At 34.9% G+C, this 16,560-nt stretch overlaps 3 protein-coding genes and 1 pseudogene across 3 annotated transcripts; 1 reads left to right on the forward strand and 3 right to left on the reverse strand.

Annotated features, from left to right (window-relative positions):
• The first annotated feature begins 256 nt into the window (after positions 1-256).
• On the forward strand, positions 257-2,502 carry LOC131598245 (uncharacterized). Its single transcript, XM_058870883.1, has 6 exons — positions 257-529; positions 682-816; positions 882-991; positions 1,174-1,494; positions 1,624-1,963; positions 2,041-2,502. The coding sequence occupies exons 1-6, from the start codon at positions 257-259 to the stop codon at positions 2,500-2,502; spliced, it is 1,641 nt and encodes a 546-aa protein (XP_058726866.1).
• Positions 2,503-5,881: 3,379 nt separating this feature from the next.
• On the reverse strand, positions 5,882-7,372 carry LOC131632258 (F-box/kelch-repeat protein At3g23880-like; annotated as a pseudogene).
• Positions 7,373-8,265: 893 nt separating this feature from the next.
• Positions 8,266-9,697, reverse strand: LOC131632269 (F-box/kelch-repeat protein At3g23880-like). Its single transcript, XM_058903055.1, has one exon. The coding sequence runs from the start codon at positions 9,558-9,560 to the stop codon at positions 8,490-8,492; it is 1,071 nt and encodes a 356-aa protein (XP_058759038.1). The 5' UTR covers positions 9,561-9,697; the 3' UTR covers positions 8,266-8,489.
• A 5,649-nt stretch (positions 9,698-15,346) lies between these two features.
• LOC131598312 (F-box/kelch-repeat protein At3g06240-like) lies at positions 15,347-16,552 on the reverse strand (the record flags this gene model as incomplete). The annotated part of the gene is made up of 1 exon (XM_058870946.1): positions 15,347-16,552. A coding segment is annotated over one exon (927 nt), but the record flags the coding sequence as incomplete, so codon positions are not given.
• Between the last annotated feature and the right edge of the window lie 8 nt (positions 16,553-16,560).

Here is a 16,560-nt window from a genome sequence, read left to right on the forward strand (position 1 = left end):
ACATTCAAAAGGTGGTAAGTGGTGGGGTTATGGAGTTGGGCCGTTTAGGTTATGGAGAAAATTCCTGAAATAGATCCTAACTTTTTCGAGATTAAGAGTGATTCTGTTGCTTATGATTTAGCTGCGTTTGCCTGTTCCATGAGAGTAGATGGGAAATTGTTTTGTTGAACACGATGCAGATAAACACAGTAAGAAACCTAGGTGTGTGAATGAAAGGGTATAGTTAGAGGTAAGTGATGAAGAGCTTGTAGAAGGGATGAATGACAGTGAGGATGAGAGGGCCACAGATCTTGATGATTGTTTTGAAGAGGTTGATGTTACTTTACCAGTTAGTGAGGGGCCTGTTGTAGCTGGTTTGTTGACTTATCCTAGTAAGAGTAAAGGTGAGAGTGAAAATAAAGGTGAGGATGATGAATATCTTAGTGAGGATTTACTAAGTTCTGATCCTGATGCCTCAGAGGAAGAAAAAGAGCCTAGGTTTGATAAGTTTAAGAAGGAGGAGCTTAATAAGGATTTCAATTTAAATGGGGTATGGAGTTTAATAGCTTAGATGATTTTAGAGAGGGCATCCGTGAGTGGATAGTACTAAATGGGAGGGAAATTACCTTTGTAAAAAATGAGAGTTATAGAGTGAGGGTTGAATGCAAGGCTAAATGTGGTTTTTTAATGCTTTGCTCTAAGGTGGGCCATAAGCACAGTTATGCCATAAAGACTATAAAAGATACCCACACATGTGCTAGGATTTTGGATAACAAAAGTGCAAGTTCTAAGTGGGTGGCTAAGGCTGTGGTCAAAAAGATGAGAACATCTGACAAGGTAAGGATATGTGACATAATCCAAGACATGAGGCAAAATTATTCTGTTGGGATCACTGTGTGTAGGACAAGGAGTATGCCAATTTGTGGAGGTATGCAGCTGAGTTGCATAGGGTCAATCCTGGAAACACTGTGAAGATAAACATAGAGAGGCCTTTACCTACAATGCAACCAAGGTTTGGTTCTTTTTATTTCTGTTTTGATGGATGTAAAAAAGGTTTTACAAATGGTTGTAGACCCTTCATTGCGGTAGATGAATGTCATTTGAAAACAAAGTATGGAGGTCAACTATTGATTGCTGTTGGAAGAGACCCAAATGACCAATACTTCCCTTTGGCCTTTGGAGTGGTGGAAACAGAAACCAAGGAATCATGGAGTTGAAGGCTGTAGATCCAAAGGCTTGGGCATGGCTTATGGCAGTTCCTACAAAGTCTTGGTGTAAGCATGCATTTTCATTTTATCCTAAGTGTGATGTACTTATGAATAACATAGCTGAGTCATTCAATGCCACTATTCTGAATGCTAGAGATAAACCTATATTGACCATGTGTGAATGGATTAGAAAATATCTGATGAGTAGGTGTAGTAATTCTACTTTGAAACTAGACAAGTGGCCACACAAAGTGATGCCTATTCCCAGGAAAAGATTAGACAATGAGGTAGCTATGAGTGGACATAGGTTGCCAACCTGGGCTATGGAAGAGAAATTTTAGGTCACTCATGCTTATAACAGACAAGAGTTCATAGTTGACATTGCTAAAAAGAATTGCACATGTAATTTTTGGGATCTAGTAGGTATTCCATGTAGACATGTTGTTGCTGCATTAGGGTTTAGACAGCAGAACCCAGAGGATTTTGTTCATCAGTATTACACTAGAGATAGGTATGCCATGTGCTATGAATTTGCTATTAGTCCAATTAATGGCACTGACATGTGGCCTGAGGTTGAAAGTGAAGAACTGTTACCTCCTAATTACAAAAAGGGACCAGGAAGGCCTAGAAAGCTAAGGATAAGGGAAAGTGGAGAAGAAGGAGATAGAAGAAGGTTACCTGGTGTATCTTATAGATGCACCAGGTGTGACAAGGTGGGACACAATGTGAAGACATGCAAAAGCAAGAGACAAAATCAAAGTGCAATGAAAAGAAAGGTAATGTATATAATGTAACTGGTTTTTTATATAATGTAGTTTCTTTGATTATAATGTAACTGGATTTTTAAATGCAGAAGAAAATGAGACCAAATGCAAGTGAAGAAGGTACTAACAATGCTGGAAGCCAGTCTGCTACAAACAATGAAGAAAATGAAGATACCAAGACTGATTCATTGTTTGGAGATATAACTGATGACAAGATAAGCAACATATCAGACATCCAATCTCAGGCCTCAACAAGCAACAGTTTCAAGGGAAAGGGAAAGATGATTCACAAGCCAATTGTAAGGAGAAGGGTAAGTGAGAGGATAAAGGAGAACTGGTTCAAGAAACCTAAACCATTCACTGGTCCAGGTTCTCACCCTGCGCAACCTATTTGTATGGACATTGAAGAAGAGGAACCTTCAAATAATACTCCAAAGAAGGCATCCAAGATTACTCCAAAGAAGCCATCAAAGGGTACTCCTAAGAAGGCATCAAAGGGTACTCCAAAGAAGACTACTCCAAAGAAGGGAACTCCCACAAAGAAGACTTGAATTTACCTTATGTTTTTAATGTTGTTTATTTTGAGTAGCACATGTTTGGTGCACTTATGTAATACTTATGCTTATTGCTAAAACAATTTTAATTTGTAGTGTGTTTTGAATTATGACCATGTTTTGATATAATACTTTCTGCTAAGACATGCTTGCAATGTAATGTATTCTGAATTATGCCCATGTTATGGTGCACTTGTTATGTTAAAGTGTGAGTTTTAGTTCATTGAATCTTACAACACCTTTTATATTTCACTTTACTTAACAAAAAGGTTTCATTGAGATAAAATACACAGGAATAATTGACATAAAACATAACTCATTTTATTGACATAAAATCAACAAGGTTTTACATCCAAATGCCACCCAAATACACAATGTCAAACAAGGAGATGTTAAACTATGTAATACAATATGCCAATAAGCAAAAAACAGAGAATCAATGTTGTCTTCTCCAGCCTCATATTATCACTTGTCTGACTTGCAATCTTCTTCTTCAACTTCTCAATTTTGTTTGTTGCTGTCTCTAACTTCACTGCTAGTATATCACAACTTTTACATTCTGGTAGATTCATCCTATGCCCAATGATATGGTCTCTGATTTCATCATCCCACAAGAACAATTCACAACTATTTCCAGACTACAAAACACAATGAAGAATTGTTTAATAATAAACAAATTTCCAGATAACATGAAATACATGAAATGAAATTGAACTTTCAACATGAAATTGAACAATTTTTCAGATAACAAAGAAGCATGCTTACCCCGGCATTTCGGCATTTCCAGAACTTTCTATTGCAATTTTGAACCGTGTTGGCCACCCACATCTTCATTGGTCTGTCACAACCACATCTGGGTAAATCTGGAAACGAATTTACACTGCTACCATACGAGTTGCATTCGGCCATGAGTGAAGAAGATGAATCTGGGTGTGACGAAGATGGAGGAAGGACGGTGATGGATCAAGGTGTGACGAAGATGGAGGAAGGACGCGGAGAAAGAGAAGGACGATGATGGAGGAAGGACGATGATTGATTCACGGTGGAGAAAGAGGGAAAGATGAACCCTAATTTTAAGAGGGTGGATCCCAGTCAGTGCCACCGTGTCCATTATCACATTGACCAGTCAGCAAGTGTGGTAACAGGGAGTGGTAAATCCATGTTTTAGATTTTATAAGGTGCGTTTGGTAAAAAAAAATTGAAAGGGGCCAAACCGAATCTCGCTATATTGGCAAGGGGTGAAGTATATTAAACCCTATAATTTAAGTCACAAAACAAAACCTAGTGTTAAAAGCGAATTATTTCGTAAGTTCTATCTATAATTAGCTAAAATGTGAAGAAAAAAATTAAATATAAAAAATAACTTAATAAACTCCACTTTCATGTGGACAAGAGAAAATTCATAAATCACATTGTTTAATTAAATCTAAGAGAGTTATCTGGTGTATTTATACTAATCTAAAGTACTCATAACTAATACAAACATTGTCAGAGTGTTCTAGAATATATGAATTCACAGAAGATAAAATAAAACCTTCAATATTTTTATTGGGTCAAATAACCTATTGGTTGGAGTTCACTCTTTAAAATGAATACGTGAGATGTCGCGAGTTTGAACCCGTTACCTAATATCCCGACACAACTATTAATTGAGTTGATTTAATGGGACATAAAATATTCAATCTGTATTTAAAAAAAAAAACTTCAATTCTAATAACAAAATCTCTTCAAATTCACTAGAAAAACCTCTAAAGCCGAGTAGTTACAATAGAAAGGTAATGAGTATGTGAAGCCTGTTGAAAATCGCCTGAACTACTATCACACGGATGATGAGGCAAAGTACAAGCTCTTTGCACTAACTTTGATCAGATCGGCTATGTTCTGGTTCCAACGGAACCCTTGATTTGTGGACTGACTTGTGTGAGAATTTCATTGCTCACTTCACAGTCCGGAAGAGGCAACCAACGACAATAGCCACCCTCAATAGAATTACTCAAGGGGAAGATAGAAAGTTTGTAATCATATATTGAACGCTTTACATAAGCATCTATAGAAGTGGGAGATTCCGAAGAGAGTTTCAAATGCTGGATTTTTGTAAATGATTTAAAATTGGATAACTTTTGACCCCGAAAGTAAATGCCATCTTAGACTGTCATCTAATTGGTTCAATAAACAGCCATCTCAAGTTTTGTCTAAACCATATTAGAGATTTAAAGCTTGAGCAATTTGGTAAGAAACAAAATCTTATCTCATCTTAATTTTGTCTAAATTGTCACTTAGGCTTCCTAATCTTCTTTACCAAATTTGAGCTTAAAAATACAAATCAAATTTGAGCCTACATTGTATCTAAATTGATAACAAACTTGTTTAACTATCATTTTCTGCATAAATATGCAGCTCTAAAATGCCATATGTAATCCATAATTATAATTACAAACTCGAATTAGTTCCTTAATTCAATGCCTAAGCATTACAATGTCTAAGTCATCAATTACGCTTCTTCTCCATCCTATCACATGTACTCCTAGCTTCCTATTAACATAAGCTTCCTATCTTCTTGTGTAGGATTTTAATTTTTTAATAGTCAAAAACTAGTTACAAGCCAAAGGTTTTGACTTTAAACTGTTAAATAACACAAAACAGTTGGGTTCAGTTCATACATGTAGCAGTTCAGCTCATTTTGGTTCATAGTTCGGTTCATACATGTGAATTCGGTTGAAACCTGCTCAGTTAGAAAGTTTGAATCATGATGCAGTTCTAATAAATCACAATTTGCCTCCTTTTAATTTGCAAGTCACACTTTCTATAAGGCGTGTATGCAAAACTATTATACACACATTTATTATAGTTTATAAAAGGTGTGTAGGTGTGTTAAATTTTAGGAAAAACCTATTGTTTCTGTTATGCCTTAAGCTTGTATGCCTTGAACTTGTATACCTAAAGAATGGTTCTTCCTCCTGTAATGCATTTTTTGCAGCTATTAATGATTACTTTTATCTCATAGTGATGACTTTTTACATTTATACATTATGAAAACTCTAACTTGTAATTGTAGTAGCACTATTTAGGCTCATAGGGTGATTTTAAATTCATGTTTCTTACGATCTAATGTCTCATTTAACCGTTCATGTGTAACAGATTAATTTAAAATTAGCTTTTTTCTTTCTTCTTTCTAGTTTAAAACAGAGGTATGACAACATCAAAGTTATTAGAGTCCTTGAAATTAGAGAACATAACCTTCATTTTCCTTCAATACATGTGGCTATGATCAAGTTTTTGATGAATTGCTTTGAGTTAAGTCATGCAATTGTGATTATGATATTGATCTTGATCAACACGTATAAACTCTCGAACAAATTTACTATATAAAACCATTTCAAGCAGTGACCATATTATAAATAAGAACTCAAACTAATTACACATGCATGCATAAATAAAAGTGAATCACACAAACAAATAACACTTTCAATAAACATATTACAAAAAATAAACCAAGCAATATTTCATGATGCAGAGACTATTTCATAATACATCATAATGATAAATATAAAAAAAATGGTGAAGGCCGACAAATTTATAAGGACTCAATTCTTATTGTTTGTGTCATCTTAAGTTTGTTCATTGTTGAGTGAAAGCAGGGACTCTGTGTACAGAGCAAATTGAGATCCACGTGCATCGTTACAATATGAATGATGATCTAGCAATTGTCCTTTGTCATCGTACCTCACTAAACCAGTACCACCGTCTGTTCCAATAATATTACCATTTGAAGAGTATATAGGGGAAAAGTAGTGAATGGGAATGCCATCCATAGGAAGAACTAGAGTTTTAATCCAAGACGAACACACATTGTATTCTTTCATAACCCATACTTCAACTATATCATCTTCCATAGCCCGTAGACTGAGAAATTCTCTAAATACCCACAATTCACAATCGGTCGGTTCATGATCAAAATCATCTGGCAAATGAATATCGAAAAGTTTTCTTTCCAATAAATGAAAGGCAACAATAACATTCATTGGTATGTCATTACGAAAAGCCAACCAATGAATAGCATCATTGAAGAGGGAACCTACTCTTGGATCATCACAGGCATTCATGTATGGGAAGTGAGTACCTGTAGTACACTCAATTTCTTTCCATGTATTAGCTCTCAATGAAAAAAACTCCAAGTGTGAGTAAAAATTAGCTGAATTTGAATCATCTGACATTGAAACAACCAAGTAATCATCTGTAGACTGGTCATACCCAAAACCATAGAAATAAGTTGCATCTAAATTGGAACCAAAAGGAGGAAAAGATATTTGCTTGTGAACTCCAGTGGATGGATTCCACAAATAGATGTTTGAGGAACACCACAAAACTAAGAAGCCTCTACATGAACCTTTAATTTGAAGATCTAAATAAGATTGAGGAAGCATAAACTTAATGTTGAGTGAAGCAGTATCATCAAGCGATGCTTCAAAATCTATAGATCGAATTTGAGAAGTTGAAGTTGATATGAACAGAATTCTACGAGTGTGTATTACAGTTGTGAGTTGAAAATGTGAATTTGCAAAGTGGGAATCATAAGAGATAAGAGAAAACCATAACTTACAAACGCATTTGTAACGAATAAGAGACTTTACCGGCAACCTCAACAGGATTTGGAGGATCAATTCATGAGGTAGATACATGGTCTTCTTCTCCATACCCTTAGCAAAGTCGTTTTGGTCAACTAATACATCTTCCTAAATTCTAGCTAGAGCATATGTATTTTGGTGTAGTCTTATTATATTTTACTCTCTTTATCATGCTTAGATGTTTAGACTCGAGCACGTTCCAGGCTTAATAATTTATTTCTTTCCATATGGACTATTAACTAATTTACTTCTCAATTGTTGATTTTGATGATGAAGACTTTTTTTTTATTGAGAAAATTACTATTTTATTCTTTATGAATAAAGTTATAGTATAGATTATAATGATTCTTCTATTATTAAGATTAATATAATTATAACTAATGATATATGTGGCCTTAATTTTGGTATCGAAGTCAATGTTCATTCTCTGTGATAAACAAAATCACAAGACGTGTAGAAATAATTTCCACCTACAACTAAGACAAGTAGAAATCATTTATCCTAAGTGGTGATTACAGTAGGCCTGTGTATTGGATGAATTTTACAACAATTATATTGTTGACATATAAAACATCAGACACAATGTATTTGTTGGTTCAGTGTCTTTGATGCATGCTTTGATACAAGTATCACGCAATCAGTCTCAGTGGTGATAAGATAAGAGTAGGCCTGTGTATTGGAGGTTGAAAAGTGTAGTTTAATTTGAAGTTGGTTCAATTATGCAGGTAGCGTAGGATAGTGGATAGAATGAATTGATGGCCTTGTGTCATGAAATTATTGTGCCAATCACAGTTTCTACACAGGAAGTAATTCTTGCTGATATAATATCAGCAAACTTCATGAGTAGAGAAAAGGACATTAACTTGTAATTGTTGTTTATTTGGGATGTAGCTCAATAATTTGAATTTAGTTTTCTTTTCCTGGTTTGAAACATAGAAATGGCAACAACCAGAGTTAATAGAGGCCACTTAAAGTAGAGAACCAAACATTATTTTTCTTCCAAATACATATATGGCCATGATTGAAAAAAACTAATGAAGTGCTTTGAGTAAAACTCATGTGATTGTTATTTTGATCTTCATCAGCATGCATAAGTTCATCAAATAAATTACACTACAATTTATATTAAAAACACACAAACTAAACTGTCAACATTTTCAATAAACATATTACAAATGTTTCACCAATAACTTAGGTGGCATTCTGACTCCTATTACAAATGCCCTCAAACACATATCCAAATTAAATTTCTTGAAACCCAGTATTTGTAGCTACCATAGAGTTCATAATACAATATAAATAAGAAAATAGTGAAGGAGAATATTTCACGACCTCATTCTTTTTGCTTGTATCTTCTTTTTATGAATGCAAACTGTCGACAGGGAGTGAAAGCAGTGACTCTACATACACGGCCACTTGGGATCCATATTGAGCGACACCATAGGAGAGATGCTCTAGCAACTGCCCTTTGTCATCATATTTCACCAATCCTGTACTACCATAGGTTCCAATAATATCACCTCTGTTTGTACAGCATATGGGGGAAAAGTAACGAGTGGGAATGGCATGAATTGGAAGAACAAGTGTCATAGTCCATGACGAACGGACTTTGTATTCTTTCATAACCCATATTTCAACAATATCTTTCCCCATAGACCATAGGCTGAGAAATTCTCCAAATACCCACAAATCACAATAGCTAGGGCCAGTGTTAAAATCATCAGGCAAAGACATCTCTAGAAGTTTCCTTTCGGTTAAATCAAAGGCAACAATAACATTCATTGGTATATCACGACGAAAAGCCAACCAATGCATAACCCCGCCAAGGAGAGACCCTACTCTGTGATTGTGAGAGGCATTCATATAAGGGAAGTAAGTAGCCTCAAGTTTTTTCCATGTATTAGCTCTGAATGAGAAAAATTGTAAATGCGATGAAATATGAGTTAAGGCTGGATTATAGCACATTGAAACAATCAAGTAGTCATCTGTTGAGTGGTCATACCCAAAACCATCCAGATAACCGAAACAACTGGAATTAATAGGGGACAGCGGTATTTGTACGTGAACTCCGGTGGATGGATTCCATAGGTACATGTTTCCAAAATATTTGAAATATATAAACCCATTACATGAACCTTTGATTTCAAGGTAAGATTGGGTAAATATAAAATTAGGGCAGAGTGCAGTAGAAGCAGGTTCATCGTGAAGCGGTGCTTCTAAATCTATAGAGCGAGTTATAGGAGCTGAAGTTGATATAAACAGAATTCTACGTTTGTGTGTTGCGGCGTTAAGTTGAAAATGTGAATTAGCAAAGTGAGGATCACGAGAGATGAGAGAAAGCCATGACTTACAAATACATTTGAAACGAATAAGAGACTTAACTGGTAACCGCAGTAAGATTTGGATGATCAATTCATGAGGAAGATACATGATCTTTCTCCTCTGCGACTGGTAACCTGTTGCAAAAGAAAAACGAATGAATCACCCCACTATCGCTGCATTGCCGGTTTTCTAAATAGCAACGCCTCTAGGTTACAGATAAAAGAGAAATTGGGCTTTCAACTAGGCTGTTTATGGTATGGTAAAGCTAGAAAATGCAATTCAACCGAACCAATTTATAGGTGAATCGAATCGTTTTAATTTATACAAAATCATTTATACAAAATCGAATCGAATTATAACTAGGTATGACAATAAAATCTGTACCCACGGATACTCATCTGAATTCGCCTGGATAATGGGACACTAGTACACATCCCGAATCCATCCTATTTATTTCATTAAATATATTATTATATATTTTTAATAATTTATAATATTAAATACGTGAACAACGTTTTGATATTTTGATTTGTATTTATTATTTAAAATATGTGAGATTTAGGTAAGAATTTTTTTTAAAATTGTTTCATTTTATTATTTATAAATAAAGTAATTTAATTTTGAAAAAAAAATATTTTTATTAAAAATATTGATTTCACTAAATAGATGGTGGCGGAGCGGAATATCCGAATCCAACTCAAACCCGTTTCGGCTAGATTTGAGTTTTAATTCTCCATTTCCGTTTGGGTTTGAAGCGGGGAACAGGGATTGTTTGGGAATTTGGGTTTGGGGAAGGTAATAATCGTCCCTTACCCGCCTGTCGTCATCCCTAACTATAACTATTGGTTTGATATACCATTTTGAAATTCGTATCGAACCGTTAGAAGTTAATTTTTCTAAACCGAATCATTATACTATTTTTTTTTAATTTAAAAAAAATTAAAACTTGTTTTAGTATTTTTTTTATATTCAGTCTCGGTTCGGTTACAGTCTCGGAAGTGAACAACTTTTTTTATATTCAACAAACTCCTCATGCCCCTACTTCACCCTAACAATCAGAACCATCAGACTCTGAGATTGAGAGTGATAATGAAAGGCACAATAACATAGTGATTCCGGATATTGGAAATCAAGAACCAGTTCAACTAGAGAACTTTTCACTAGAGACTCCTCAACACGATCAAGAGGAAATAATGGACGAAGATTATAATTTCTTAATGAAGAAAAGTATATGCAGGTGCCACATGGTCCTAATGTCCCTCAACCTAGCACGGTGTGTAAGCTTCAAATGTCTTGGTATGGCCTCAAGCAGGCTAGAAGGCAGTGGAATACCAAGCTTATTGACATCCTTCCGCAATCAGATTATCTCTAATCAAAATTTGACTATTCATTGTATACTTAATTCAATGGTGTAACATTTACAGTGATTCTTGTATAAGTAGATGATTTGGTTTTAGGGGTATTAACATTGATGAGATTACTCACATTAAGACCCTCTTTGATGACAAATTCAGCATCAAGGATCTATGAGAACTTAAGTATTTTCTTGGTTTTAAAGTAAACAGATCAAAAGAAGGAATTGTTTTGTGCCAAAGAAAGTATATTCTTGATCTCTTACAAGACACAGGATTGAGTGGAGCTAAACCTTGTAACACTCCTATGTAACCCCACTTACTATTGCACAAGGAATACGAGACAACACTATATGAACCAATTGCATATAGGAGATTGATTGGAAGACTCCTATATCTAACTAACTCAAGACAAGAAATTTCTTATGCTGTAAGCAAACTAAGTCAATTTCTAAGCTCATCAACACATGTAGGGGTGATCAAAACCAAACCAACCCAATAGAAAACCACAAACCAAACCAAACCAAACCGAAACCGCAAAAAACCGCATTTGGTTCGGATTAGTTTGGGTCATCTTTTAACAAAACCGCACGGTTCGGTTCGGTTTGCTGTTTGTATTTTATAAACCGAACCAAACCGAATCAAACCGCATTATGTTACAAACTAAATTTTACTTAACTCACATCCAACCCAAAATTAGCCATATTATACCTTAACCTTATGATTACAAACATTTTTCTCATTCTTACGCATATAATTTCAGTCCCGATCTTCTCAAATCACTAGTAACATTGTCGTTCCTTATTTGCCACATACATCTTCTCTCTTCTTCTATAATCTCTACTCTCTTATATTCTTTCATTTTCCCCTTCTCATTTTTATGCAAATGTTCCATATTTCAGTTTCGTTTTTATCGCACATCTTCTTCTCTAATCTCTCAACACATTTTTTTTTTCTTTTTCACCTTCACTAATCTCTCATCTCTTCTATTTTTTTATTTCATTATAATAATTTTTATGTTTTTTTATGCTATTATTTTATGTTTAATATTCCACTTTTGTCGAATTTAATTTTTACATATTAAATGGAAAATTGTTGTCAAAATATGACGAGTTTTGTTGTTATTTGACGGTGTATAAATGTCTAAATACAAAATTATTTTGTCATCTATATGTGTATATATGGCTCAATAAAATATTTGTAAAAAACCGAACCAACCGAACCGAACTAAACCGCATCACTTTGGTTTGGTTTGGTTCGGATTTTTTTTAAAAGGCAGCCGAACCAAACCAAACCGCACGATTTTTTCTCTTGCGGTTCGGATGATTTTTTTGGTCAAAACCGCCCAAACCGCACCGCGAACACCCCTAAACACATGAGCACATGGTTGTAGTTCTTTATGTTCTAAGGTATCTGAAAAGTAGCCCATGCGATGTTCATTTGTTCAGTTCATCAATTGAGCTAAAACTCAAAGGTTTCTCTGACTCAGGTTGGGAAGCATGCCCTGATACAAGAAGGTCTACAACTGGATTCTATTTTTCCTTGGGAAATCATTGATTGGCTGGAAAATCAAGAAGAAATCAGTGGTGTCTCGATCCTCATCAAAAGTTGAGTATTGAACCTTGGCTCAAGCAACATGTAAAGGGCAGTGGATTATGTATCTTCTGAAATATTTTCATAGAGAACATCACTCAACAGTTCTGATCTATTGTGATAATAAGTCAGCACTACACATAGCAACTAATGATGTCTTTCATGAGAGAACCAAACACATAGAAATTGACTGCTATGTGGTCAGAGACAAGGTTCAAGCTGGAACAATTCACTTGCTGCCAGTTTCATCAAAGGAACAAGTAGCCGACTTAATTTCCAAGTCTCTACATATAGGACCCTTCCATAATCTGCAAAGCAAGCTTGGAATGATTGATATCTATTTTTGATTGAGGGGGGTGTTGAACATAAAGAGATAGTGCAGATTAGGGATGGCAGACCTAAACTGCGGGGCTCACCCGCATCCGAACCCGAGTCAACGGGTGAAAATCCAAGTTGACTGGGTTTGGGCTCGGGTGCCACCCGATATTTCGGGTGCAGGTTTGGGTAGTATGAAACCCGAAATCACACTCGCTTTTATATCTATATATATATATATATATATATATATATATATATATATATATATATATATATATATATATATATATATATATATATTTTTTTGTGGAAAGTTGTAGGAAAATTAATATATTTTATGTATTTTGCTACGGGTTCGGGTTTGGGTGGAAAAATCCGAACCCAACGGGTGTGGGCGTGGGTGTTATTTTGCCATCTGAATAATATTTGGGTTTGGGTTGCCTATTTCGGGTGCGGGTTTGAGTTATGTGAAACCCGCACCCGCCCCGACCCATTGTCATCCCTATTGCAGATTAGTGAAGTATCTTGCCCGACAAATTAATTTCACTATGGATGAAACTATCACATAGAGCTTTGTTGTAACTGATCCAACTACTTTCTGTTAGGTTGTTAGAAGTTTGTAAGTAATGCTAACTGACTGAAACTGATATAAGTAGTAGGTAGCTCCAATGTTTTAGTAGATTTGGTGTAATATCTTATTCTATCAATGCAATAATAATTCTTCAATTTCTTTCTACGGTGCTTTTGCTTATCTTTCATATACTACAAAAAGTAAGAAACATATGATTACTTTAAATTTCCAATGGACTAAGGGATATGATTCATTGACAAAGAAATAGTCTTACCAAATACTACCCAATTCATGCTTGTAGGAGGTTAACTGTCTTTTATTTTTGGTTAATATCAAATGAATGTGGCACTTGGAATGATAGATAGGGGAAGCAGTTCATTAGACAAGGTTAAGTCTCAGCTATTTTGGTCATGATTGGACTACTGTGTCTTGTTTTGGTGTTAGTTTATGTTTTTTGTAATCTGATTCTGATATATAGTTTTATGTATGTACTCTTTCATTCTGGCACATCTTCCCTCTTTGGCAATAAGGCCACTACCTGATATTGGCGTTGCCTTCTTTGTTTTTGAACACTTGTTTTCCGCCATCTTTGAGAAACTAGATAATGAGAATTATCTACTCTAGTGTCAATTAGTTGGACCTATCACCAAAGCTCATAAGTTTCACCACTTTCTCAAAAATATGATGATACCACTGAAATTTTGTGATAATCACAATTCTTAAGCTAATCTCATCTCCAAATTATTTGAAGTTTGAGAGTAACAAGATCAATGAATTTTCATCGGCTTCAATTAGTGATTGCCAAAGAAATTTTATGTGGCATCATAGGATGCGAGAATCCGTGGCAGCATGAGATAAGATCCGTGCATATTTTCAACGGTATGTCAATGTCAAACTATGACAACTTTTCTCTGAAATCAGAAAAATGAGGGTTGAAAATAGCTCATTCTTTTGAGTTCCTCCTGAAAATTGATTCCACCATATTGTCAATTCATGATATTGGTTAGTCAAACTCCCCTCATGAACATACTGAGGTCATGCATGAAGGATTACTTCAAAATTATGATTCAACAACATCCTTAATAAGTGGAAAGTTTGGTTGCATCTCAATTGAAGAGGTAGAAATTAAACTCTACTTCTTGGACATGAAACTTGCCTTGAAAGGTTAAGAAAACTAATCTTACTTCCTAAACATAGTCTGACTGTTCTTTCCTTTGTTCCACTAAATGTTCAACCACTATAACCAAAAAGCTTCTTTGTCTTAGCCAGTTTGCCAAGAATACCATGTCTATTTTGAATTTCAACTTAATTCATGTTTTGTTAAATGCCTAGATTCCAATGAGATTTTTCTCAAAGGATTATAGACAAGGATGTCTGTACAAATCCCTTTAACTTGTTGAACCACAATGCATCAGCAGCTACAAGTAACATGTTGGTAAGTTTTCAAAATATATTTGGATTTTAACAAAAATTATATTGTTGACATATAAAATATCTACACACTGTATTTGTTGGTTTAATGGCTGTGATGCATGCTTTGATTAGGGAGTGTAGTTTAAGTTGAAGTTGGTTAAGTTATGCTAGTAGGGGTAATGGATAGAAAGAATTGATGGCTTCATGTCCTGAGATTATTGAGTCTTGTTTTCATTGTGCTAATCACAGTTTCTATGCAGCAAGCAAACAAAACTATAATATAAAATTTTATACTACTTTTCCATTGAAAGTTATACTAGTTTTAAAAGAATTCCACCCTGTAGCTTTATCTTATTAGTTTTGTCCATTGAACTAAGTTGTAGCTGTTGCTCTTATTTAGGATCATGGGGTGATTTAATTTTGATGTATTTTCTGATCTAAAGTCTTATAAATCCATGTGTAGCTCATTAATTTGAATTTAATTTTTTTTTTACTGGTTTGAAACATAGAAATGGCAACAACCAAAGTTAATAGAGTACACTTAAATTAGAGAACTAAACATTATTTTTCTTCCAAATACATATATGGCAATGATTGAAAAAAACTAATGAAGTGCTTTGAGTAAAAGTCATGTGATTGTCATTTGATCTTGATCTTAATCAACATGCAGAAGTTCATCAAATAAATTACAGTACAAAACAATTTCAAATAATGACCACAACATACATTAGAAAACAAGCATAAATAACATTAAAAACATATTACAAATGTTTCACCAATAACTCAAGTGGCATACTGACTCCTATTACAAATGCCCTCAAACACATAGTCTTTGTAGCCACCCAAGAGTTCATATTACAATATAAATAAGAAAATAGTGAAGGGGAATATTTCACGACCTCATTCTTCTTGCTTGTATAATCTTTTTACGATTGCACGCTGTCGACAGGGAGTGAAAGCAGTGACTCTACATACATGGCCACTTGGGATCCATGTGGAACGACACCATAGGATCGATGCTCTAGCAACTGCCCTTTATCATCATATTTCACCAATCCGGTACTACCTGTTCCAATAATATCACCCTTGATTGTACAGCATATTGGGGAAAAGTAATCATCCATTGGAAGAACAAGAGTCATAGTCCATGACGACTGGACTTTATATTCTTTCATAACCCATATTTCAACCGCATCCTCCCCCCTAACCCATAGGCTGAGAAATTCTCCAAATACCCACAACTCATAAAAGTTAGAATCAATGTTAAAATCATGAGGCAAAAACATCTCTACAAGTTTCCTTTCGGCTAAATCAAAGGCAACAATAACATCCATTGATGTATCACTATTAAAAGCCACCCAATGAATAGCCCCGTTAACGAGAGACCCTACTCTGGAATTATCACCCGCATTCATATAAGGGAGGTAAATACCCTCAATTTCTTTCCATGTATTAGCTCTGAATGAGAAAAATTCTAAATGTGAGGAAAATTCTAAGGCTGGATTGTAGGACATTGAAACAATCAAGTAGTCATCTGTTGAGGGGTCATACCCAAAACCATCTAGATAACAAAAACAATTGGAATCAAAATTGGAAGGTATTTGTTTGTGAACACCATTGGATGGATTCCATAGGCACATGCTAGCAAAATCGTATACGAACCCATTGCACGAACCTTTAATTTCAACATAAGTTCGGGGATGTATAAAATTAAGGTTGAGTTCAGCAGAAGCAGAATCATCGTGAAGCGATGCTTCTAAATCTATAGACCGAATTAGAGAAGCTGGAGATGATATGATTAGAATTCTACGATTGGGTGTTGCAGAGTTAAGTTGAAAATGTGATATTGCAAAGTGGGGAT

The sequence above is a fragment of the Vicia villosa genome, linkage group LG1 (assembly GCF_029867415.1).
Source record: "Vicia villosa cultivar HV-30 ecotype Madison, WI linkage group LG1, Vvil1.0, whole genome shotgun sequence".
Classification (NCBI taxonomy): Eukaryota; Viridiplantae; Streptophyta; class Magnoliopsida; order Fabales; family Fabaceae; genus Vicia; species Vicia villosa.